The sequence below is a fragment of the Aptenodytes patagonicus genome, chromosome 21 (genome assembly GCF_965638725.1).
Source record: "Aptenodytes patagonicus chromosome 21, bAptPat1.pri.cur, whole genome shotgun sequence".
Classification (NCBI taxonomy): domain Eukaryota; kingdom Metazoa; phylum Chordata; class Aves; order Sphenisciformes; family Spheniscidae; genus Aptenodytes; species Aptenodytes patagonicus.
Genome location: NC_134969.1, coordinates 1,336,588 through 1,360,875, shown reverse-complemented (window position 1 = coordinate 1,360,875; position 24,288 = coordinate 1,336,588). Strand labels below are relative to the sequence as shown.

Below are 24,288 nucleotides of genomic sequence, written 5' to 3'. Positions count from 1 at the left end.
CGCTCCCCTCTAGGGCGGGGGAAGCACCGGGGAGCCGGGCGGTGCGGGAGGAGGCTGGGCCCACACCGGGGAGGGCGGGCGGCCATGGCCATCGCCATCGCCATCGCCCCCGCCCAGCGACGGCCCCGGCCACCCCCGCCGCCATTTCCCGGCCAGGCCCCCCCCGTAGCCCCGCCCCTCCCCGCCGGAAGCCTCGCCCTCTCCGTGGCGCCAGGGGCGGATCGGGGAGGGGGCGGAAGTGACGTAAACTCCGCGCCGAGCCCGCTGGGAGCTGTAGTCCGCCTAGCGCCGCCAACCAATGAGCGCGGCGGGGGGCCGGACTGCGGCTCCCGGCAGCCCCCGCGGGCGGGCAGCGGGCGGGCGCGAAGCGGAAGTGCGTGAGGAGGAGGTGGAGGCGCCTGGCTGCTGAGGAGGCCGCGGGCGGAGCGGGGTCCGGTGAGTGCGAGCAGGCCCGGCGCGGCGCGGCCCTCTGCCACCGGGCTCTTCTCTTCCCCTTCCCGCCTCGCACCGAGGGCCCTCCGCGGCCGCGCCGCCCACCCCGGCCGGGCCCTAACCCCCTCCCTCCCCAGGCCTTAGCGCGGCGCTGCACCTCCGCCCCCCGGCCGCCGCCACGTGCCGGGCGCGGCCCCGCGGCCCCCCCCCCCGGGCGGGGCTCGAACGCGGCGAGGGGCGCTCCCGGGGCCGCCCTGGGCCTGGCCCGAGCGGGGCCTCGTGGCTGGCCCGGGCCAGGCCTCACGCCGCCTCCTCGCGTCCCCGCGGCCGGTTGGGGCCGGCCCGGGCCTGTCCGCGGAGACTCCCTCCCTCCCCCCCCCCCCGCGCCGTCCCGGCCCAGCCCGTTCCTGGAGATTCCCGTCCTCCGCCCGGGCCTCTGGGCCCCGTCCCCGGAGATTCCTCCCCCGCTTCGGGCCTTCGACCCGTTCCCGGAGGTTTCCTCCCTTCGCCGGGGTCACGGCCTGTGTCCGGGGTTCCCGCACGCCCGCTGCGGCGCGGGAGGCGCTGCCGGCGTTCCCGGGGGAGCCGGTCGGGGGCTCTGGGCCCCTGGGGCTGGGGGAGCGGCAGCTTGCGGGGGGGAGCAGCTTGTCCGGGCCGCAGCCGTGACCCCGTGAGCTGGGGTTGAACCCCCGATGGTGTGTAGCTCTCTCGGGGCTCACGCACCGGCGCTCAGCACCCTGTGCTTCTTGGTGCAGCAGGATGGATTTGTTCGCTCGCGTTCCCCACTCTGCATCATCTTCTTTAAAGTGAAGTTCGGTAGAACCTCAGGTGATGCGGCGGAATGGGCTTTGCAGTGGCACAGAGGCACGTGTGAGCCCTGAATCTTCGTTTTCACCAGACTGACGAGGGCTTGTTTCCCTAACTTGTGTTGTTTTGGGGAGGCTAACGCGTTTGAGGTTTCTATAAGTATATTTAAAAGTCTTCACAAGGTAATTGTCACGCTAATTCCCTCCCGAATGGCTTTCTGAGCGCGTTTATGTGCCAGAAGGTGATGTGATGAGTTTGGAATAAGCAGTACTCCGTGTAGCAGCCTTGGGAGGCGCAGGTTCACTTCTGTTTGCTCGTGTGTGTGTGAGGACTCCGTAAATGTGGAGTGGGTGGTGGTGTGTGTGCAGCAGCATTTCCTCAGGACTTGTCGGAGGTGGGGTACTCGTTCTTGCTTTTTAAGTGTACAGTGGTGCGTCTGATGTTGTGACGTAAGAACAGATTTGTTCTTTGAAATAAATTGGAAAACGTTACAGCTTGTCTTATAGCTGATGGGTGGAAGAAGAGCCTTTATCTGCTGCTTCTGCGGCAGTGTCAGCACAGAGCGCGTGTGTAGGAGGCTGCAGGGTCACATCAGCAAACGGACGTTTTCAGGATGCTCTTTCCTAAGAGCACAGACAATTAAATCATCCAATTACTCTCTGCAATACTCTGGCAGTATTCCTTCCTGCTAGCAGCAAAGGCAGGTAGTTATGTCAATGTTTATGGTAAGGCCAATGTGACACTTTAGGTGTGTTTTTAATGTGCCTTTTATGTGGACGCCGCCCTCAAGTGCTGTGGCTGAAGAGGAGATCTGTTCTTTGGGTTTGCATTGCATAACCTGATTTCCATTCCTTTAAAAAGATATGTTTTGAAGCTTAGCCTCTCAGATTGCCTTTGAGGGAGTATATTGTAGAGACAGAAAAAATGAGTATTTAGACACAACAGTGCCTTCTCCTGGAGCATTTAGTTGTTTGTCTGTATACTTGCTCTGGCACTTTGCAGGGTGCCCAGCACAGAGTGAGGAAATGGCTGACTTTGTGAACTGCATTATTAGTTACACAATCTAACAGCAGGTGAGAGGATAAAATAAGGCAGTTATTGTAGAGAGCCGTCTAAAATTCATGTTCTTCTGACATAGGATCCTCTGTAGAGTCTAGGGCCTTGTCATTATGTCTAAATTTTCTTTGGATCCTGCTATATGTTTTTGTTTCACATCCTCCCTGCTGTGAATTAGTTCCTACTTTGGCAGGAACAGGGAGGGACACATATGAGAAGTCAATTTTAAGAGTCATCTCTGAAGTCCTTAAGAAGCTGACGTTGCCGGCTAAAAATGCTGCTCCTGAGGCAGTACTCGAGCAGATAGGCCTTAGTGTCCTGAGATGTCTTTTCAGAATTGGTGTTGATTACACGTGAGAGTGTGTGATCTGTAAATGATACGATCTCAGCGCAGGGGGTTTGCAGAGTTCTGGAGTCTGAACGGATGGCTGCAGCGTTGCACCGTTCCCCTTCAGCTGGGGCTCCTGCCCGTGGGAAGGAGGAGGGCGCAGGGCGGCGTGCCGTTGCCGGCAAGGGTGCAGGAGGCCTTACCACCTGCTAACTCAAATGCCTGCGTTTTTACATCCTTTTTTTATCCAGGGATCAAAAGGTGAAACCTTTTACCTGCCAGTTTACTGTAAAGAGACAACCTGGCCATGGTAAGGAGGCATCTATAGCGCAGTCCACCTGGTATCTTTTTGAGGTGCTTGCTGTAAATGCATTAGAGTAGTGGCAGATCTTGCTGCCCTGCAGTGTGTCCGTACGGACCGTGTGTTGGCAGTGGCAGGTGCGTGTTGCGATGAATCCATGCCCATGTTCTGCGTGTAGCTCTTTGTCTGCAGAAGTTGTGCCTGTGTTTCTGCTGAGTTATGCTCTGGTGTCTTCCTGCTTTTTTCCTTCCTAATTCCATGTCTCTCTGCGAGCTCTGTATCTCTGGAAGATATAGTTCTGCTCTTAGTGCTTCAGCAAGTGCTGTCTGGAATGAGGTTTCCCTGTGTGCTGGGATTTCAGAGCAACCCTGTGCCCCTGACCTTAACTTAACTGTTCTGTTTCAACGAAAGTAAAGTTTTGTCACGTGTATCGTAAATTAAACAGGTGTCCTGCTATTAGGATTACGATAATATAATTTAGCTGTCTGCTGGTTTCTCCAGCTTATTTAAGCCAGGAAGCTTTGTGAACTATTTAAGAAAATAGTCATTTGGGTCAAGCCAGGCCTGTGCCCTGTGGGTTCATGGGTGAGGTGTTTGAGATTGGCATGCTGCAGAAGAGCTGGTGAACACCGTCTAACATGGTTGTTGCTATTAGAATACAAAAACACTACATGTATAAAACACCAGTATATAAAATAGGTGACAATCCATGCGGGTCAGCAGATGTAATTTTTTTTTTTAACCTGCTCCCACTTTCTCTACTGTAAAAGAAATCTTGCTTTGAGAGGCCTAGGAAGGGCTGAGCTGGACTGGTTAAGCCTGAGGATGCTTTTCATTGTAAAACGGTGGTCTTCCCTTTGTAGTTGTATCACTAGCTCCCTAAAAGAATAGTGCGGTTTTGCCAGAAGATTGATTTTTTTCTTTTTTTTTTTTAGCTCACTTGGCTTTGTCTTTGCAAAATGACAGTTTGCCATGTCGGAACTTGTTAATTGTTTAAGCAGCTACATAGCCCTTGAACTTTTTTCCATATCTGGAAAAGTTTACAATATACTGAGCTGTGTTTAATAGCTGCATGTGCTAGTACAATAACGTGGGTTTTGGGTCGTACGGTTTCCTCTGAATTACGACGGTACAGAGAGTTCCTCTGTGTGGCAGGATTCCTGCTGTATATTTAGCCATATAGTTTAGGCCACGGGCATTGAAAGAGAGAGGAATAGTGTTGTTAATTGCAAAAGCTGTTCTGGCTCCCTGGGGAGCTTGTGCAAGGTAATCCTGCAAGGCTGTATAAACAACTAACGGTAAGCATTGGGGTTGTGCTGGCTTACCTTGTGCTTAGCGTGTCTCTCATTTGTGCTTTGAACTGACCCCTGTTCCTGTACTGGTAGACTGTTGTTCAGCAAACACTCACTGCTGGGCAAGCTGGGGAGCGCGGCTTAAAACTGCTTTGTGGGTTTCTGTAATGGGTCCCAAGATGAGGAGAAGGTGTTAGATTTAGCACAACAGCTCATCTTGTCTCCTCTGTTCCTGCTGGAGTCACGCCAAAGTGGTGCCTGGGAACAAGTAGGTGCCATTTTGTTTCTGGATGACAGGCTGGGTTTGTAGGTCTGGAGTCTCCCTTGCCATAAAGGAAAATATCCTTCCCCTCTTCACAGTGAAGTAGAGCATTAGCAGAGGCTAAATGATGGAGGTAGTCACTGATATTAGGTTTGAGAAAGTTAAGAGTTCTTGCTTAATTTAGCTTTATCATGTCAGAGCTATGAATAGTAAAATCATGGGATTACATTTCATGCCAGCTGAGAATTGTGTTTGCGCTGTTTCACTCCATGGTAACCGGAAGCTGTCGTGTCCATAAAAAAAAGGCACACAGAGATGACACCCAGCCTCACTGCGGGAGCGCTGGCTCCTTGGCGGGGGGGTGGTGGTCGTTTCCTACCCGAGGAGGAGTTTTCTGTCAGTGCCCTTTTTTCCTATCACATATGAAAATTTTTTAGGATTTGTACGTTTCTCCCCTGTTGTACTTGTACCAGAATGAGGCCTCTTTGCAAAGCCCTGCTCATAGCTACTACTCTTTTGATAAAGGAGCGAATGGACTGCTCATAATTTTGTCTCCAAATGTGTCATCTGGCCATTTTTAGCCTGTCATGATTTACAGTGTAAGGTAGCTGTACAAAACCCAAAAAAACCCCTGCTGTAATGCGAGGGGTGCTGTAGCTTGCACAGCTAGCCAGCGCACGTCCTCCCCACTGCTGCCTGCATTTCACTTTTACCTTTGGTTGAATGAAGGGAAGAAAGGAAGGCTTGGCAAGTAACCCCATAGGTTTCTCTGCTCTGAGAGCACAAAAGGTGATGGTGTGGGGGGTGTTAAGCTGAAATTCTGTTCTCAAGGGAATTAGGTTGAGTATTCATGATGTTAACTTGTGCCTTAACAGAGGGCTGTACACATGATATCTTGTGGGGGTTGTGTACCTGATTATTTCAGGCCCCGTGTATCTGTGTAAATTATTACAGTTAATTGTGCCTATAGGGCTGTGGATGAGATTGGTTTCCCGAGTTAAGGATCTGTGTATGCACTATCTGATTAGGTTAAGTAATTTTGGCAGCCTTTTTTTACTGGGGAATGGTGCTGGGATGAATGGCTAAAATCAGAATCCTTTTCTATGCTTGTAAAATGTGAGGATTTGCCAGTATCTTGATTGGTTTAAATTTGATTTTCCCTTTTTTACTTAGGTGAGAGTTCAATCGCTTCTAATAAAGCCATATTCGGAAACATAATTGATGGGAGACTTATACAAGGTATGTAAACACAGCACTGAAAACTATCTGTTCAAATAAGCTTATTCCATACATACAAGATTTCTGCGGACAAGCATTTACCTCTGTTTCGTAGCCTAGCAGAGTGTAGGGATAGCCTGTTCTGATGGCTTGTGCTTACAGTAACTCTATGGTTGTTTTTCTTTTTTAAAGAATTTTTAATATTATACCAAGTCATAGAAATCCTTTTCTTTGTTTTCCCCTGAGGTAACGAGATTCAAGTTAAGGTAGAGATAAATCAAGTGCTGGCTTGAGAATAAATATGTGAATGGTTTTGCTTTTTGCAGCTTATAATGGAAGTTGCTGGAGCTTGTATTTTCATAGGTTAAATGTGTGAAGAATAGTAATCCTTTAGGACAGATTCAGCTTTGGCTGTAACTGTACTGTGTATTTCAGAAGATATTCCAAAGAGCCCCAGATTCAATTGTTTTTTTACATTATTTACTGTTTCTTTGGAAGCATAACTTCCACATTTTTGTAAGTGCATTGTGGTCACTCTAATGAAGGAAATACGGGTGTGCAGAGTCTGCTGGTTTCCAGACTGCAATGACCTGAGAGGGTTGAAAACTTCACTGGAGTGAAGTGCTACGTGGGGAGTAGCACAATAACTTCAATTATGCACAAGTTTGAATTCTTTTGGTTAACTGATTTGTGAATGGTTTTCTTATGTAATTGGATCATTTCTTGCTTCTCTTGGGGGTTCTGAAACTACAGGCACAAGGATTCACAGACCCCCAACAGTTTTGACAAGGGTTCAGTTCACATCCAAAACCTGCTCAAAATAGTAAGGCTGCACTGTGAGGAAGCCATTAGTTGTGAGAAAGATCTGATTTTTCTGCTTGTCTGTTCACAGGTTGTGTAGGTTTGGAAGCAAAAAGCTGATGAAATAGGTTTTCCCCTTTATTTTTTTATTATGGATGTTTTTCTTCCGTGTTTAACAGAAAATCCAGCTGTCTGACTTTTGTAACAAAAACATCCAGATTTCTAATGAGCTTTTTCTTGGATTTGTTTTCTTTGAGCTCCCTATCACTAAACTGTCTGAATAACAACATAAGAATTTTTAAGCTCAAAGATATATAAATAGTTTTTAGCCAAGTAACTAGTGTCAGAATTAAAATCACCAATTGGTGTTTATAGCCAGTCAAATTATTTGGAAAGGGATTGTTCAGCACTGCAGTCTGCAGAATCAGTCCTTTTTGGAAGAACCTGTAGATAGTCTTCCAACCGTTCTATAGAACCTGCTTCTAATTATCTGAAACCAGGGCTGGAGCCCAATATTAAACTTCTTTAGGGATTAGTTTAATTGTGTGAAAACCCAAACATGCTTGAAGGAAAATCTTATTTGGAAAGTATATAGACTAGAGAGAAATTGGAACTGCTATTGACAAACTAGTGCTTCTCTTGCCATGGCAGAATAATCTGAACTCTTTTTTTCCCCAAAGCGTGTTTGGCACATATTAAAGTAGAACATGCTGTTTTGGTTTGGTTTTTTGTTGGTTTTGTTGTTAGTAGTGTTGTCCAGGAAAATTTTTGTTGAGGAGGTTGGTAGGTGCAGTTATAGGCTTTAGTTTAACTTGTGTCATTAATCTCCTGAAAACATACACTGGATACTTGATCTAGAAAGAGGAATTGTTCTGCTTTTTGTTACCCTAATGAAATTTGAACTGGATGATTAGAAATAGCACATTAATTTGCAGTCTACCAGGCTGGCACTGGGAGCTATGCAGGTGGCTCTTTTTTCTTCCCCTTAAGTGTTCTGTTGATGTCAAGAGCATACTTAATTGTTGGTGCAAGACCAAACCTTAGCTTGAAAAGGAAGAGTCAAGTAGAAAGTGAGATTATTAGACTTTGATTTCTGAGCTAGCAACGCCAGTGTGTGCCTTCTGTATTCTGTACGTTACTGCTGGCACGTCCAGTGTGCTCTGACATGTAGATAGCTGCAACTTTTTTTCCACTTCGAGTAAGTTCGCAGCAAGTTCTCGTGCAGCTGCAGTACAAAGCTTGCTGGGAAATAGATTTTACATAGCTGTCATGCATGGCAAGGTTAATCTGTCATGCTTCTGGACTGCTCTTTTAGAACAGGAGCTTTAGTTCAGTATATTGGTGGTTGTCAAACTTAACTGATTTAGGAATATTATTTTCAACTTTTAATATAATCTAGGAATTTGTGATAGTCAAACTGCTATGGTCATTATTTTGATTTGCTCTCTGATAAAACTAAGTCTGGGAGCTGCAAGGGAAGAGCAGGTGTCACGTGTCCTTGTGCTAACCATGGTTGGGTTGATGGGAGGCGGGTTTCGGGGTATTCTCTGGCTGTGTCCCTCTGCATGAGCTGCCAGCGTGCTGTGATCCCCGCGGCAGCCTCAACAGGTGCAAGTGTGAAGTGCTGCTTGGACTGCAGATCCTTCCAGGGAATTAATGCGCAGTATGAAAAATATCCTTCTGGGGCACTTGCTGCAGGAAAAAAAAAGAATAGCTCTTCTATTCTCTGCCAGCTACATGCCTAGTGAACAAAGATTGCTCTGATTTGACACTGGTGTCAGGCTGCTTTTGCTAAGTGTATTGAGCCTGAGTGCAAGAGGAAGTACTAAGGGCCAAATTAATTACAGTTCTACATGTGTTTTTACATTGGTCCTGTAGTTCATGTTTGTCTTATTTAACCAACGTGTTCAGATCGGTGTTATTCTGTGTTCAAGTAGCAATTTGGTATTGGACGCAGGGCAACTCTTATTCTGTAGGTAGATAGTTAAATTGAAACAAGATCATGCTGAAATTAATTTTAAAAGATGCTGACAGTTGTTAGTTACTGTTGTGTTTTATTTGACACTTTTTGTTTCCTATTTTATTTGTCATTGTATCTTAACTGATACTTGGCAGTTCTTAACAGCGGTATTCTTACCCAAGTCTTCTGACGTATCTACAGATTCCACTTACCTCCTCTGCTTCTCTGGGAGGCAGGTGAATTAAAATGCACAGAAGTGGTGATTTTTACAGGGTTGTGAATTACAAGATGATGTATAGGACTGGATTTTTAATTGCTTGATCAGATTTTCTGCCTCTGTTAGGCCTGGATTTAGGTGGTTACTATCGTTTAAGTTTATAAATAGCTAATTTCTTATTTTCAGTGCTTTCAAAAAGAACACAGTGCTGACATTTCTGTTCATGTCAGCGTTTTCCAGTATCTTTGATATCTTTGTAGAGTACGAATTGGGATATAGGGTCAATCAGCAATAAATAATTTTTATCGTCTGGGGTTTCAAGTTGTAAAGAGGCAGTTTCTTGGCTAGGACAAAGGCTGTCACAGTTTAAATTGATGTAAGCCTTTCAGGTATCTTATGTCAAAAAGCTTGTTCTGTGGGAAATGAAAATGATTTTTTACTATGTAGTTCTGTGACTTTTTTATAAGTGTATTTTTGTAGTGATTGCTGTTGCCTTATTATACAGAGTACACTTTGTAAGACTTTTTTTAAGGGTTTTTTTGTAGAATTAACTAATCTTGTTTGGGTTTTAGAGCTCAGGATTATGAATTGTAGAGCTGGCTGAAGGAGAATTACTTTTTTTTTTGTTCCCTGATAATGAAGGCTGTTGTGAGCAAATAAAGTAGCAGTTCAGCTGTTTCTCCCAAACTGAATGTTTGTGCTAGCAAACACCAAATGGGTGACAAGATGCCCAGGCAAGAATGTTTTCTCTAATGAGGTGCTATCTTGTTTGCTTTGGGTCTTACAGCAAAATAAACCATAACAGTTTCATTAAATGCTGGCCAGAAAGGAACAAGTAAATTTTTGTTTTCCTACCACAGTTATATAGAGCTTTCTACAAATGCTTTTACAAAATATTTAATATTTGCAAGTTAATGTTTTGTAAACACTGTGTCATAAACTGAAACTACTGTATCAAGTTTTGCAGCGCTGTGCACACTTCTAAGGTATGTACATAAGCCATTTCACTTGTTTCCAAATGTTCTTAGTGTTTATGCTCAGTCTATTATAGATAGATATGAAGACAAATAAACTGCTTCTTTTAGTAGGGACATATCTGCTGTGTTTTTCTCTCTAAGCTGACAAATTGTGGTGCCACATGGTCTAGCAATCCTCAATGACATGCTTGAGATGGAGTGATTTCAGCTGTAACATTTTGTTAGATGGCTTTTCTGTACAGGGCCGTGGTGGTTCTGTTCTGCTTTAACATCTGTGAAAGGTCTGAAATAATGATGAGTACTGCTTGAAAGACTTCAAAAAAAGGAGTGGAAGATGGAAAGAAACAGTCATAAAGTAATACAGGCCAGTTGGAAATAGGAAACAAATTCCTGGAAAAAGGCATTGTGAAAACTAGAAACGTTCTTCGTTTGACCCATGTCTTGGCATATAGGAATGTTCTTTACAGTGTTCTGGAATAAGAAACTCCTGGACTATGATTTCTGCTTCAGCAGAGAGCGTTGAGCACGTTTCCTACTTTCCTTTCCATATCTGGAAGAAAGGTTAGCTGTTCTTGTTTGTTGTGTGTTGTCTTGGTTCATTTTTTTTTGTAGTAGTGCTCTAAATATTAAAACAGTATTCTTCTACAAAAGATAATTCAGCCAGCTTTTTATCTGGATGACACCTGCGTGCAGTGGATTGTACCAAAAGTTTGTGGTAATGTTGGTGTTTGAGCAATAGGCGAAAAAGCAAACAAACCCAAGTGTTTTATCACAAAGCAAGAAAAAATGGTTATGGCAGTTTTTTTCTGGTAGCCACTGTGAAAGGCTGAATGTCAAAGGTTTTGTAAGGCAAAAGGCAAGATTTCTCTCTTTCACGGACGTTTAGACGGACGGACATGACAACAGTAAAAATAAAAAAAGTCTGGTGTGGTGTTCTGTATTTGGCTTTTTTCAAAGATTGGTAAGCATGATTTAGAAAACACTAAACCTTGCAATACAGCCTTCCCTTTTGGGTGAGAATAGGACTTAATTGCCATTTCAGAGAAAGTATAATCTTCAAGTAGCCTTGAAACCTTTTTTTCAATGAAGTAAACAGAATAAATTAATAGCTTTAAACAAGTTTATTTTATGGTTGAACACAGAGTAAATGACATTCTTGCTGTTAGATCAGGGGTTTAATAATATGGAGTAATTTATGAGGTTGTGTTTACTGTTGTTTTCTTTTTTAAAACTTACACCCCTCTAGCGGTGCATGGAAGGATACTGAAATGTAATTGTAGACCTGTCAAAACAGCTCACAGTGGACTGGTGGCACCCTTTGAAGACGGCGATATGCTGATGGATGAATTTGTCAGGAAAACAATTGTTTCTCTTGGCTTGTGGATTCTCTTTAACAATATGGGAAAATACTTAGTCCTGAATCCAGTAAGACCATACAAATGAGCTGAGAGAAATTACTTCAGTACGGCTGTACCGATGTAATGACAGCAATTAGTATGTATGTAACAGGAGACGGGATGGCGGGCAGGGGAGGTGGAGGAAGGAAGGAATAAGTAGACTTAAAATTTTGAAAGCTTGAATAACTGTTCTAGAAACTACGTTCTTCATAGAAGTACATGAAAGAATTCATGGTGGAGTGGGCGATGAACTTTTGCAGCATACGCGCTCTGTTGAAATACTTAAGGCATGATGAACATTTTGGGTACAGCACTGGATGATAGCTTAAGTAAGCTAGGCTGCTGTTGATCATTGGTGGCAGTAAGTACATCAATGTACATACAAAGACGCTTCAGTGCATTTTCTTCTCATTTCAGGTTTGCTTCCTGATTTCGTAATTGACAAAGCTGAGACGGTGAAACCTGACTGTTGAAGGGTGCAAGGTGTGAACCTGCTCAAGCAGGTAGGCACACAATAGAAAATAAAGTCTTCAACAAAAGTGGTAAAACTGCCTGTCTTGGGATTTGGAATATACCTTCTTGTATCCCCTCTATCCTGAGCATACTGCAAGTTAAACTGTATCAGTTGAATTCTTTTTTCATTGTTAATGTTGCTGTGCAAAACGGACTACACAGGTTTTGAAGAAAAAACTCAGCCTCGTGTCTTGGAATGTTTTGGCGTGTCTTTCCAAATAGCTGGTAAATATAAGGGGTAAAATAGAACAATTTTGTGAAATAATCTTGGATGTCCTGGAAGAAGTAGTACCTACTCTTTTTTTTTTTTAATGCTATGTTGAGTGATTTTTGGATTTACACCCTGGTGGCTTTTGGGAGAAAAGGAGTGCTTCCCCCTGTATACCTTAATTGGCCAGATTATTAAATGTCATACTGATCTAAATTGTTAAAACCCCATATTTCCGCCCCCCAACATTTGTTCTTTTGCTGAAGTGTTGCAGTGATTTCAGTCAGGGGCCGTAAAAGTTCTCCTTAACTATTCTGATTAGTTAAATTCTGAAGCTTTGGTAGCTAGTGGAAGTGTACAGCAGTAAGAGACTCTTGACAGTGACTTTTTTTCATTGCTGTGGAGCAGAGCTGAGCTGTTCTTTTGAGTTCTGCCAGGAGACTTAAAGCAGGTAAAACGTTAACTTTCCTGACACTGTTCCATGACAAAAGTTTGTCTTCCGGGCAAAGTCTGTTGTGGTGGCTTAGTAGGAGCATTTGCTCTTCCATTGTTTTCACCTCTTTGAGTGGTATGATGGATTGCCGTGAGGATTTAGAAATGGGGAGGGCAAACTTTGCTTCTTGAAATGGCCTCCAAATTTTAGGAAACACTTATTTGGAGAGTGAGAGGCTTCCAGGCTGTTGGTTTTCCATCTCAAAACCCTCCCTATTTGTCAGTAGGGCTCGTATGAATGGGGTCACAGAATTGGTCTGGATTAAAAATATTCTTGTGAAACAGAACATTTGTAGCCTCTGTCATGACAGATTAAGTTAGAATGTAGATGAACAATTAATTGTATTGGCAGGGTGGGAACTTTCTACATGGGCCTTGTTGCTAAGGTAGTAATTAGTCAAACTGCACATCAACAGAAATATCCTCAGTCAGAGACATCTGTGTTAGTTTTTGTTCTAGTTCTTTAAGAAGTAGAAGTGGATCTCTGCAGAATACTGTCCACAGAGGTTACTGTTAAGGATCAGAGGGTTGACTCTGGCCTTTGTTTTCAATTGGTAGATGACTTGAGTTGCCTACAATTCACAGTGTGGGTCCTATTTGGATAAGATCCTTGCAAACCAGGCTTTTATTGCGTTTTCTTTGTAGGTGTTAAAGATTCACAACAGTTTTGTAAAGACAAAAGTCTTGTAGTTCTTGACCAGAACTCATTCTCTACTGCATTAGCCTTCTTTGTAAGAGTCTTCCCTTTCTGAATGGCACTGTTTGTAGCATGGCAAGAGAAAGTTATCTTAAAGCAGCTCAAGAACTTCCAGAATGAAGTAGCTTGTACAAATATTGCTAGAACTACAAGCAGAACCGATCAACCTGTGTTGCCTGCTTTCCTTCATAAGAAACAGGTTTGAAGAGTTCCAGGTGTATGCCTGTGGGGTCAAGGTGAGAAATCTTTGATGCCAAGAAGGGGATATGAGTAACATGGCAACGTTCTCCTGTGAGAAATCAAATTCACTTGAGTTACGGATTGCTGTCAAAGGCTTTCACAGCTCAAGCAAACCCTCTGCCTCTACTTTCCATAAACTATGGAAGAAGGACAGTTTACTCCAGTAAGAGTTGTTTGCCAGTTTGAGGCAAATGTTCAATGAAGCTTTGGCTGTTGCTCATTTTCAAACAAGACTGAACTTTACACCTTTGAGTTGGTGGTACTCACAGCACGTGGAAATCTGCAGATTTTCATGTTTTCTGCAGAAATGTACACATTTCTTACAATAAGAATCTAAAAAAACTTATAATGCTTAATAATTTGCATTGGCAATGTACTTTCAGCAGACTAAACCGCTAGCTGTTAGATTGACTATTTCCTTCACTGACCAACTTCAGTGACTTCAGATCTGGCTGGCAGAAAACATAATTTTAAATCTGTGTGGTATGAGTGAATTTAGCAAAATAATTTGAAATACAAATTGTTTCTTCAGACTTGGTGTGTGTTGAATTATGAGGTACATTATACAGTGTAGTTTTATGGCAGATAAAGAGGCTGTGAAGCGTCTGTTTTCCAATAGGATAATACCTTACCAGAACTTTTAAACTCAGCACACTCAGGATCAGTGCTGATATTTTTGCACGTGAGTCTACACTACTAGGGAAGATCTGCTGGACAGCTTACAATTGGGTCTTCAGAAAAGACAAACCAAAAAACAATTTTGAAAATTCCTGGCAATGTTTCCAGGAGCGCAGGCCCTCCAGATGTGTGCAGTCACGCTCCTCTCTGCTGGGAGATGAGGCCTGGATCAGGCAGCAGGCATCAACCGTGTCCCTTTCAAGGTAAAGGTGGAGCCAGTGTCATGGGAAGGCAGTTCTGTAGCTGTGAGCAGGAAGGAAACATGACCTCTGGCAGAGCAGATTGCTAACGACAAGTCTCCATAGCACTGTGTAAGTGCTTCTATTGCAGTCCCCGCTTAGGACCAGACATGTCTTACCTTCCTCTGTTTTGAAAAGCAGCATCCCCCTGTGAGCTCTGTGAGGCTGTATGCGTGTGCGCGCTTTGGGGGCACAGCAGCATGCTCAGCGGAAAAATCTAAATGGCAAGGTAAGTGAGCAGCCACCGCTGCTTTCACAGTTTGCCTTTGCTTCATTTACAGGTGTCCCTTTAAAATCAGAGTAATCCCTAGGATGTTTTATAAGAATAGATTATTTCAGAACAGTTTTTCTGCTTACCAGCTGAACACATTTTCTCTGAGTCAGTCATTAATTCTTAGAACAGCTAAATGTATATCGCAATGTTTACAATGGCAGTGTTAACACAGGGGAGCTGAAATGAATCCAATATTTAGTTTGTTTAACCTTTTGAGTGCTGATAGAGCATCCAACTCAGTTTCTATTCTAGTAGGAGTTACCTCACATGTTAGGAATGAATCAACTTTAAAAATATTGACAAAGATAAAAAAACTTTCTAAGACGAGAGTTTTTGGCACACATCACACATACCAAACTAATGTTTGGCTAGTAAGTGCTGTGGATCAAAGTAAAATACAAAGACTTTTAAACAGCTCAAAGCAAGTGATAGTTTTAAAATCTATTTTGGGGCCTTCTCAGGACTTACTGAGAGTTACTGCCACACTTACTCTGCTCCGTCGGTCAGCTCTAACCATGTGCTTTTTTTTGGAAAATGATTTATTTCAGAAGAGACTCAACAGAGAAGAGCTGTGGTGAAAGCTGTTTTAATTATGTTAGTCTATCAAAATATTTCAAGCAGTACAGAGTTCAGTGTAAAATAAAGATAACTTATAGATGATAATATGTTGAAGTATAGTTTGTTCTTGAACTACAGGGTTGTCATTTGGTAGAGAGCTATCCTCAAATTACACAGTTTATGGGATATATTTGTAACCACCTTACAGAATGTAGCTTTTTTCTGGTTTTATTGTATCAAAGCCCCTCTATCTTCTAGTTCCTATTACCATTTGTTTCCTCTGCTTCTCTTCCATGTTTTGGTATGCTGTGCTAAACTTTTGATTGTTTTGGCCAACGGACTAGGAAATGTTGCTGTTTCAGCAGATGTATTTATAAATATTTCCTTTTAATTTACTAAATGGTCCTTTCACACATTCTTTCCCTGAAAAATGACCATGCATGAGAATGAACTTTGCTTCTTCAGTGGTAGTGCTTTTTGATTTTCATCCCTGGTGTGATTTATTTCTTCCTAATAAATCAGGAAACATTAAAATATTTTTTTTTTCCTACATACTTTCTAGTGTGGAATATATTAAAATACTTCAGTTGAATTGATATAGCATCTTTAGTATAGGGAAAGGGAAGAATGGGAACATGTAACATGGTTTTTAAAATAAAAGCCAGTTTCCCATTTCTGGAAAGTACCGGGCTCATGATGAAGAGCGACCCATTTTCCCAGCAGTTGCTCCTGTGACGGGTGTTGTGCTGTTCCTGAAAGTGCCCTGGCAGTAGCTGGAGTATTTGGTAACCATATATGTAATTTGGCTTTGGAGACCGACTGAAAGTGAAGACATTGCAAGTCAGTCCGCTGGAATTTGCTTAAAATGGATACAGCAGCAGAAGTACTCGATCAGTTGTGTTTATATACCTAAATGTCTCTATTTTTAATCAGTAGGTGAAAAAAAGGATAAAGTTGTACTCATATAGTTCCTCCTTTCTTTCTGGCTCTTATTCATTAGTCACTTTTGCTGAAAAGTTTTCTGATAACTTTTATGCAATACTCAGTTAATGCAAATTTTGTCTTTACAATCCTTTTCCTAATTCCCAGAGCAACCTTATTTTTTTTCCCTCTTCTAGATTGTGGGCAATGAACACTGCAGAACGTTTGTTTTGCAGATGCTCAGGTTTTGGCGGTTTGTTGTCAAACTGCCTCTTTGTTCATTTCATGATTTGAGATGCTTTTTAGCCATTGAAATAAATAATTAAAATATCTTGCAGTATGTAATCTCTGGACCATCACCACAATTATTGATGCTCAGTTTTCTCGGGGACTCCATGATCTCATGTACTTGCATAGTGTTTATTTTATTTTCTCCTAGGGCAGCAGAGGCCGAGGACTTCTGCTTATTTAAACAGAGCAGATTGTTAGGGGGTCTCAAAGCCACAGGCATTTGTGGACTGCTGTATATGTTAAAAACATTGATTAGATTTTTACTATATGATCCTTTGTGGCTCTCGTGTATTTTGAGCGTCCGTAAGTAATGTGAGATATGTGCAATATTTTACTAACTTTGAGCGGACAAAATGTAATTTCTTGTAGAAATTCCTAAAGAATTCTGTTAAATGCTAAATAAATTGCTTTTGATGTTGTGAATGAAATTTATGTATTGTTTAAAGAGAGCAGGTTTTCGTCTCAGTTTCATCAGCTACCTTTGGAATTGCAGAGTTCAAATCTTGATACCGACTGCTAATGTGGAATACTCGACAATCCAAACACTTAACTCAAACTAGCCCTTAGTCCCTTTTCCAGCCCACTACCAAAACCTCCGGTCTCTAGGAATGAAAGTAAAGGAGACTGGGAATTTAATCTGAGGAGCAAGAGAGTGGAGTCCCCTTCCTCCTTGCCAAGTCAGGGGCCAAAGCATTCTCCATTTAAGCTGAAGAACTATACTGGAACCAACAGGGATTCAAAAGGTGGAGCATATTTTGCAGCATGATCAGATTTTAAATTGTAAGAAATTTTGTTTATGGCTGGACACAGTGATTAAATAGGTCAACTATTACTACAGTTGAGAAGCACTGTAACAGCTGGACAGAAAAGAGACAGCATCCAGAGGGTAGTGGTCAAGGGCTCAATGTCCAGATGGAGACTGGTGACGAGTGGTGTCCCACAGGGGTCCATATTGGGACCGGTACTGTTTAATATCTTCATCAATGACATAGACAGTGGGCTCAAGTGCACCCTCAGCAAGTTTGCAGATGACACCAAGCTGGGTGGTGCGGTCGACACGCCAGAGGGATGGGACGCCATCCAGAGGGACCTGGACAAGCTCGAGAAGTGGGCCTGTGGGAACCTCATGAGGTTTAACAAGGCCAAGTGCAAGGTCCTGCACCTGGGTCGGGGCAACCCCCGGTATCACTACAGGCTGGGGGATGAAGGGATTGAGAGCAGCCCTGCCGAGAAGGACTTGGGGGTACTGGTGGATGAAAAGCTGGACATGAGCCAGCAATGTGCGCTTGCAGCCCAGAAGGCCAATGGTATCCTGGGCTGCATCCAAAGCAGCGTGGCCAGCAGGTCGAGGGAGGGGATTCTGCCCCTCTACTCTGCTCTGATGAGACGCTACCTGGAGTACTGCGTCCAGCTCTGGAGCCCTCAGCACAAGAAGGACATGGACCTGTCAGAGCGGGTCTAGAAGAGGGTCACAAAAATGATCAGGGGGATGGAACACCTCTCCTATGAAGAAAGGCTGAGAGAGTTGGGGTTGTTCAGCCTAGAGAAGAGAAGGCTTCGGGGAAACCTTCTTGCAGCCTGTCAGTACTTAAAGGGGGCTTATAAAAAAGATGGTGGCAAACTTTTTAGCAGGGCCTGTTGCGACAGGACAAGGGGGAATGGCTTTAAACTAAAGGGGGGTGGATTTAGACTAGACATAAGGAAGAAATTTTTTATGCTGCAGGTGGTGAGACACTGGCCCAGGTTGCCCAGAGAGGGGGTGGATGCCCCATCCCTGGAACCATTCCAGGTCAGGTTGGACGGGGCTCTGAGCAACCTGATCTAGTTGAAGATGTCCCTGCCCACGGTAGGGGGGTTGGACTAGATGACCTTTAGAGGTCCCCTCCAGCTGAAACTATTCTATGATTCTATGAAAAGGCACTAGAGCTCTCCCGACCCGTCTCTGGTATGCTGGGTTTGCTTCCACAGCCCTTTGTGGAAGAGAGGTCACAAAAGGGAGTTGTTGGTAGCACGGAGGGGAAAGTTTGTGAAGGTCCCTGTTGGAAGCTGCAAAACTGTTACGCATTTGACTTTTTTGGATACTGACGGGAAAATCTAACCAGCTGAAAGAAATACAGCATCTTGAATTTTATAAAAATTTGCACCAACCTCCAAATGTAAACAATATGACTCTTACCCCTCTTAAGTTAATAGTCCTGAATATTTTTCTTTCTCTGGAGGTAAGAGATGATGAAAATCCTTTAGAAAAATCTTGCTTGTTGATACAAAGTTGATGTTTACAAGAGAACAGATCAGGTAGGGTGTAACTGAAAACAATTATGTGGTCAAACTGTATTCCCTGAAACATCTTTTAAGGGACTCTTTAACCTTTGCCTGGATACATGCCTGAAAATAGCCCAGGTTGTTCATAATTATAGCTATTTCAAGTCATTTAATGCTACAGCGTAATCTCTTCTGTGAATATTTGGAAGGATGTCTGAATTAATTTGGCTGCAACAGAACTCTGCGCTGGGTGATACACGCTTGTAAGTGATCATAGCAACTACATAAACTGCACAAGCAGACAGGACACGTATGTCCAGGATTTAACCTGGGCGTTCATAGCAAGGGAGATCTGTGCAAATAGGGTTATATTCATGTATCTTGGATTATCATTTTTGTTTGCGATTCCTTCTGAAAATTAAAGAAGACTTTGGGGGTTGGGTTTTTTGTTTTTCTGACGGTAAGCCTTTTTATTTCTTGTTCTTTAAACCAGTGGCAGCTGGCTGTATTGATAGTGATGTGACTGAAACGAAATAGTTTCTCTCTTTAAAGGTATTCTTGCTTAAGCTAGCAGCATGGCCTCTGCCTGTTCCTGCGTTTTGCATTAACTTCTTGCTTTCAACTGTAGCACTCAAATTTGTAATTACTCTGGGTTGAAAGCCTTTTATTCTTTTTGCAGATTTCCTCCTTAGACTGAAATAAACCTTCTATTCTGAGCTCAACACTATTCATCTGTTATTAGGCAGCCGCTTCCAACATTCATGTTTCCAGTCTTATCAAGCTTCGTGTCACTCTGTAGTTTGTCAGGTTGCCAGATGTTGCCTGTTCTCTCAAATCTGCCGCATGACTTCGTTTTTCAAATACTTTTCTTTCCCTGTTTCCTTCAGGTACAACTGACAGGTGCTTGCAAAGATGTCTAAAACTAACAAATCAAAATCCGGATCCCGTTCTTCCCGTTCGAGGTCTGGATCAAGATCACGCTCACGGTCCTTCTCCAAATCTCGTTCCCGTTCTCGTTCTGTCTCACGGTCAAGAAAACGCAGACTTAGGTAAGGGCATGCAGGTCTGAAGCCAAAGGGTGTAACTATGTTTTTCTTCTCTGTACTGTTCAGATGGTTTGTCACTTAATTCTTTTCCAGGGAAAGATTTTGATTAGGTTCTGGGACAGGTAGTGTCCTGTGTCTTAGGTTGTTTACTGCCAACCTGTACTGTTTTGAATTGTGACTGTTTCAGCATTGTCAAGATACTTCTTTTGAGCCCTTAATCTGGTCTCTGTAGCATGTTTTTGGTGAACAATAATTTTCCTTTTCTGTGCAGGTCTTTTTCCCCTAACATGCATACTAACAGATACTCTAATGTACAGTTAAATCAGAAGGTGGTTTTGCTAGTATAGCTCATTTTGTCAAGGGTACAGTCCACAGTGGAGTTGTTACAGCCTTTTTAGACTGGGGCCTTAGAGAAGACCTCTGTACTTTGTTTTTCCTCGAAGTTATTAATAGAAGCCCGTGTCAAAATGCATGTGGGTTTTTTCCCATGTTCTTCTGCAGTTCTTAATTGCTGCTGTATATAATGGGATAGCCTATTGTGCTTTTCCCAATGCAAAGTATGCACAATCTCCGAGATCCAGTTTCCTATACTAAAAGTACTCATGGTTAATGATGGTGTTTGAAATTGCCAAAGCAGGACAGAGTGCAAAAAATCATAGCTTTTTATCCTGACCTGAGATTATTTTGAGATTGGAAATGCTTTTGATCAGACATTTGCTTTACTGCTGTGAGAGAGTTTAAGTGGTGTTCCATAGTCAGAGTGGGGAAGAAGAGTTGGGACGGTCCATAGCAAAACATGTTCCTTTGTTTTGTTAAACATCTTTGGGGTTTTTTTAAGCTTTTAATTTAACTGATCCCAGACTTGAAGAGCCTTTGCGGATGTTACATGCTTTCCTTCTCTTTCTAAAAATGAATTCAAACGAATTTTAATGTCAGTTTAAGATACTGCTGTGAAAGGTGGGGGCAATTTTTGTTGTTGTTTCCCTGCCTCTCCCCTCAATATACAGAAGTCAGTTAACAGAAATGAGAATTCTGGATGGATAAAGTAGATAGTTAATTTCACTGCAGTTAACTTTGAGAAATCATTAAAGTGCGTAATAGTTGTTCTTACCTCCCTGAATTGCTTCTGGTCAGGCCGGTTAAAGGCTCATCTCTTCCCTGGATATCAGGATATCTGTTTTCTCCTTTTCTTTTGGCTAAGCATTTTGTATCTGGCAAAGACATTCCAGTTGGACTGGGTATAATGATGTTCAGCTGCTTTTTCACGAATGTTAAATTAATAACACATATTCTGAAAATTATTAGGCTGTAAACACATGCAACTGTTAACAATTAAAGAGATTTTTAAAATGCAGAGGCTCTAATAAATGTACAGTCGGAGAGAGAAGGACATGACAAAACTAAATTAGAGGCGGAGACTTGAGTCAGAGTTCTTTGCAGAAGGAAGTGGGAATGCTGGAAGATACGTAGTCATTTGGGAATATCTGCCTAGCTATGAAGGAACTTTGACAGTTGAAAACAAAGGCACCCTGTGCAAACATGATTGTTTCCTCTGTGCTGCTGCCGAATCTACTTGTGCTTTGTAAATAACTCCTTTTTTAAAAAAAGAATCAAAATGGAGGGGGTTAGTACAGGCAAGTCATCTTGTATGGCATTAGGATATTCTCTGAGGTAGGTATCATGGTATCTTGGCATAAAAGTCCATTATTGTGGGCTTCAGCGTACACCACAAAAATTGTTCTACTCTTCATTTGGTAGGTTTACTGTTCAAAGTTGTATTGCCATGTTGGAGTCTGCCTAATATTTCTTGCTTTCTTTATGACTTTATTTTTCATTTTTACCTATTGTAAAATGGTAGGTGCTTTAGAACTGGAGCAGTGTGTGTTAGCTGGCTAGCTACAGGGGCTGGCAGAGTTGGGAGGATTATTACTTGCGGTGTTTCTTTTGCATAATGTTTACTGTATTTTTCTAAAAAGATTTATTGTAAAAAAATCTCTGCCACTTTTGGAGTGAAATTTTCCTGCTGCAAGCCTCTCTCAAATGATAGAACAGATTTTGGAAGTGGTGTACAACAGGTCCCGTGCTGGTAATTGATCACAAATGCAGCAGTTGTCTGAAAATGGGAGCATATGTGTTCTTAGTGCTTTTGACTAGGGCTCGTTGTAGTAGGTTCTTGCCATCTGCCTCTGTGCTTTTCCTTCTCGTCGTCGTTTGAATGAGGAAGTGTCTCAGATAAGTTGCATAGGTTTTTTTGTTTGTTTGAAGTAAAGGATGAAGCATATGTTAAAATTATCATTAAACTGTTTGCTAGCAATGACTATGGTATGAGTAAACTGTTTCCTGCTAAACTGTAATGTATTTGATAGGTGGAAAAAATAAAAACAGAACAAAAGTTTTTCTCTGAATGGGTGTACGCTAATCTTGTAGGAATTCTAACGGCAGCATTGCATTCCCTTACGTTCTGGGGGTTTGGGGTGTGAGTGGAGAGGGGGCAGCAGTGAGCTGTACTTCTTTTACAGACTGGCAACACACGTCTATTGGAGTATGACCAGTGAGAGTTTTAGAGCTGACTGGCTCTAAAGAAGGAACTGTGGGAATGGTTTCAGTGAATATTATTTACTAAAATTCCATTTGGAAAAACCTCTTTTCTATTTAAACTTACTAGTTTGGATGCTTTCTCTGTTTTACTAATGCAAAGTTGCTAAAATCTCAGACTTTCAGCAGAAGTTTGTGTTTTTCCAACAGCTGTGAAATATTTACTGTAAAGCTGGCATTTTATCCTGGGCTACGGTGTGGCTTTCAAACAGTTACACAGCTGCAGCTCCAAAACTTTAGTGCAAGAGACTATTGGAACAATTAGCCCTTAATGTTTTGCCACTTAAATCTGTATTCTTACAGGCTTTGTACTTGTCTTGGATTCAGTTCTGTCCTTTATGAATGTTGGTGCATGGCATGGAGGCGAACAGAGGGACACTGAACAGTGCCATCTTGTGGCGTCAGGCTGGAGAGCAAGTGCATCCCTCTGCTGCCCCACTTGTTTGGAGCTCCAGCTTCTGAATTGTGGCAAGGGGTGCACCTTTTGAAACTTAAAACTATAGAGCAGTGTGCTGCTGGCTCCAGTACTGCTCTTCTCATGTTGAGGTGTAGCAATTTATTTAACCTGCCTGGCAAAGAAGTGGGCTTTCGTCTTGATTATCAGAATTGCAAAAGCACATGAGAGAACTGAGGGACACAACAGGAAGATTTTGGATCTGTTCCAATAATGGTAGCATGAGATGCATAAAGAAATACTTCTTTATGGAGGAGATCTAAGATGAGGTATAACCTTGACCTTGAGTTATAATGGGCTGGAAGTTTGAGATATGTCACTTTTTCTAAAGCTGGATAGCAGCCATGGTTCATCCTAGAAAAATGAAGAGCAACGTGTTCCCATCATGGTCTCTGCAGTGATCCTGAAGTCAAATATTTGTTTGGCAGTATCACAGATACAAGTTATTTCCATGGCAATTTATTGAGGGCAAAGTGTAATACCTCAATTGGATGAGGGTAGACCAAAGAAATTACTTTTAAAAGCTTAGAAATTAATTTTTCAAATTATTTTTTTATAAGGCTTTGAATAAAAAGTTGTGACAGAAGAATAAACTTTAAAATGTTTGTGTAATTTTTTTCTTTTATCAGTTCTAGGTCCCGTTCAAGATCATATTCTCCATCTCATAACAGAGAAAGGAACCATCCGAGAGTCTATCAGAACCGGGATTTCAGAGGTCATAATAGAGGATACAGGAGACCGTATTATTTTCGTGGCCGAAATCGAGGGTTTTATCCATGGGGCCAGTATAACCGAGGAGGATATGGGAATTACAGGTCAAACTGGCAAAATTATCGCCAAGCGTATAGCCCTCGTAGAGGGAGGTCACGCTCTCGCTCACCCAAGAGAAGGTCTCCTTCACCAAGGTCTAGAAGTCATTCTAGAAATTCTGATAAGTCATCTTCTGATCGGTCAAGGAGGTCTTCCTCTTCCCGGTCTTCCTCAAATCATAGCCGAGTTGAATCTTCCAAGCGTAAATCTGGAAAGGAGAAAAAGTCATCTTCCAAGGATGCCCGGGCATCTCAGGCTGCAGGAGATAATCAAGGTGATGAGTCTAAGGAGCAGCCATTTTCAGGAGCAGTGGCTCAAGATGTCAAGGCATCTGAGGGATCAAAACCATGGCAAGATATGACCTCCTATGGTACAAGTTCAGCGTCAAGAGCTTCTGTGTCTGAACTTAGCCCAAGGGAACGCAGTCCTGCATTAAAAAGCCCGCTCCAGTCGGTTGTGGTGAGGCGTCGTTCTCCTCGGCCAAGTCCATTGCAAAAGTCGAGCCCTCCGCTGTCCAACCCATCACAGATGAGCTCTGCTTTACAAAGCAGCAGCACCTCCTTTCAGGCAGGCTCTCATCAGAGTCCGTTTGACCATGGCTCGGCAGGTTTGAGCCCAACAAGGAAGAGCCCTGTGTGCAAAAGTCCAACACCAATCAGTTCGATTTACAGTACATCTCAGAAGGAGGAAACCACAGCTCCTGGAGGAGGAGCCTTCTCAAAAAGGCAAGTGATGCGTTTTGTTGTGTTGCAGTGTTTTTTGACAAGCCAGCTTGCATGTGTAGGCGCCCTCCATGAGCACTGTAAGGGTTCTCGGTGTGCGTGCAGGCTCCAGCTGGAATGAGGCCCCAGTGTGTGCAGGGTGCCATGCTAGCAAGCTGCCAGCTGTTTGGGCCTGGTACTGTCTAGATTACAGAACAAAATACAGACCTAGCCCTGTGTTGTAGGAAGTTGGAGTTAGTT

General features: G+C 43.0%; 1 protein-coding gene across 4 annotated transcripts in view; it reads left to right on the top strand.

The window, feature by feature from the left end:
• Positions 1-364: 364 nt before the first annotated feature.
• The window catches only part of THRAP3 (thyroid hormone receptor associated protein 3), a 34,843-nt gene continuing 10,919 nt past the window's right edge, over positions 365-24,288 (top strand). For 2 of the 4 annotated variants that reach the window (XM_076357313.1, XM_076357310.1), the window contains exons 1-5: positions 365-435; positions 5,652-5,717; positions 11,466-11,551; positions 19,309-19,470; positions 23,146-24,051. In XM_076357313.1, the coding sequence (XP_076213428.1) occupies positions 19,334-19,470; positions 23,146-24,051 (1,043 nt within the window). In that variant the 5' untranslated portion in view covers positions 365-435; positions 5,652-5,717; positions 11,466-11,551; positions 19,309-19,333. Of the gene's footprint in view, positions 436-5,651; positions 5,718-11,055; positions 11,077-11,130; positions 11,150-11,465; positions 11,552-19,308; positions 19,471-23,145; positions 24,052-24,288 lie in introns of those variants that run through there. The other 2 variants (XM_076357311.1, XM_076357312.1) reach the window with 2 other exon arrangements.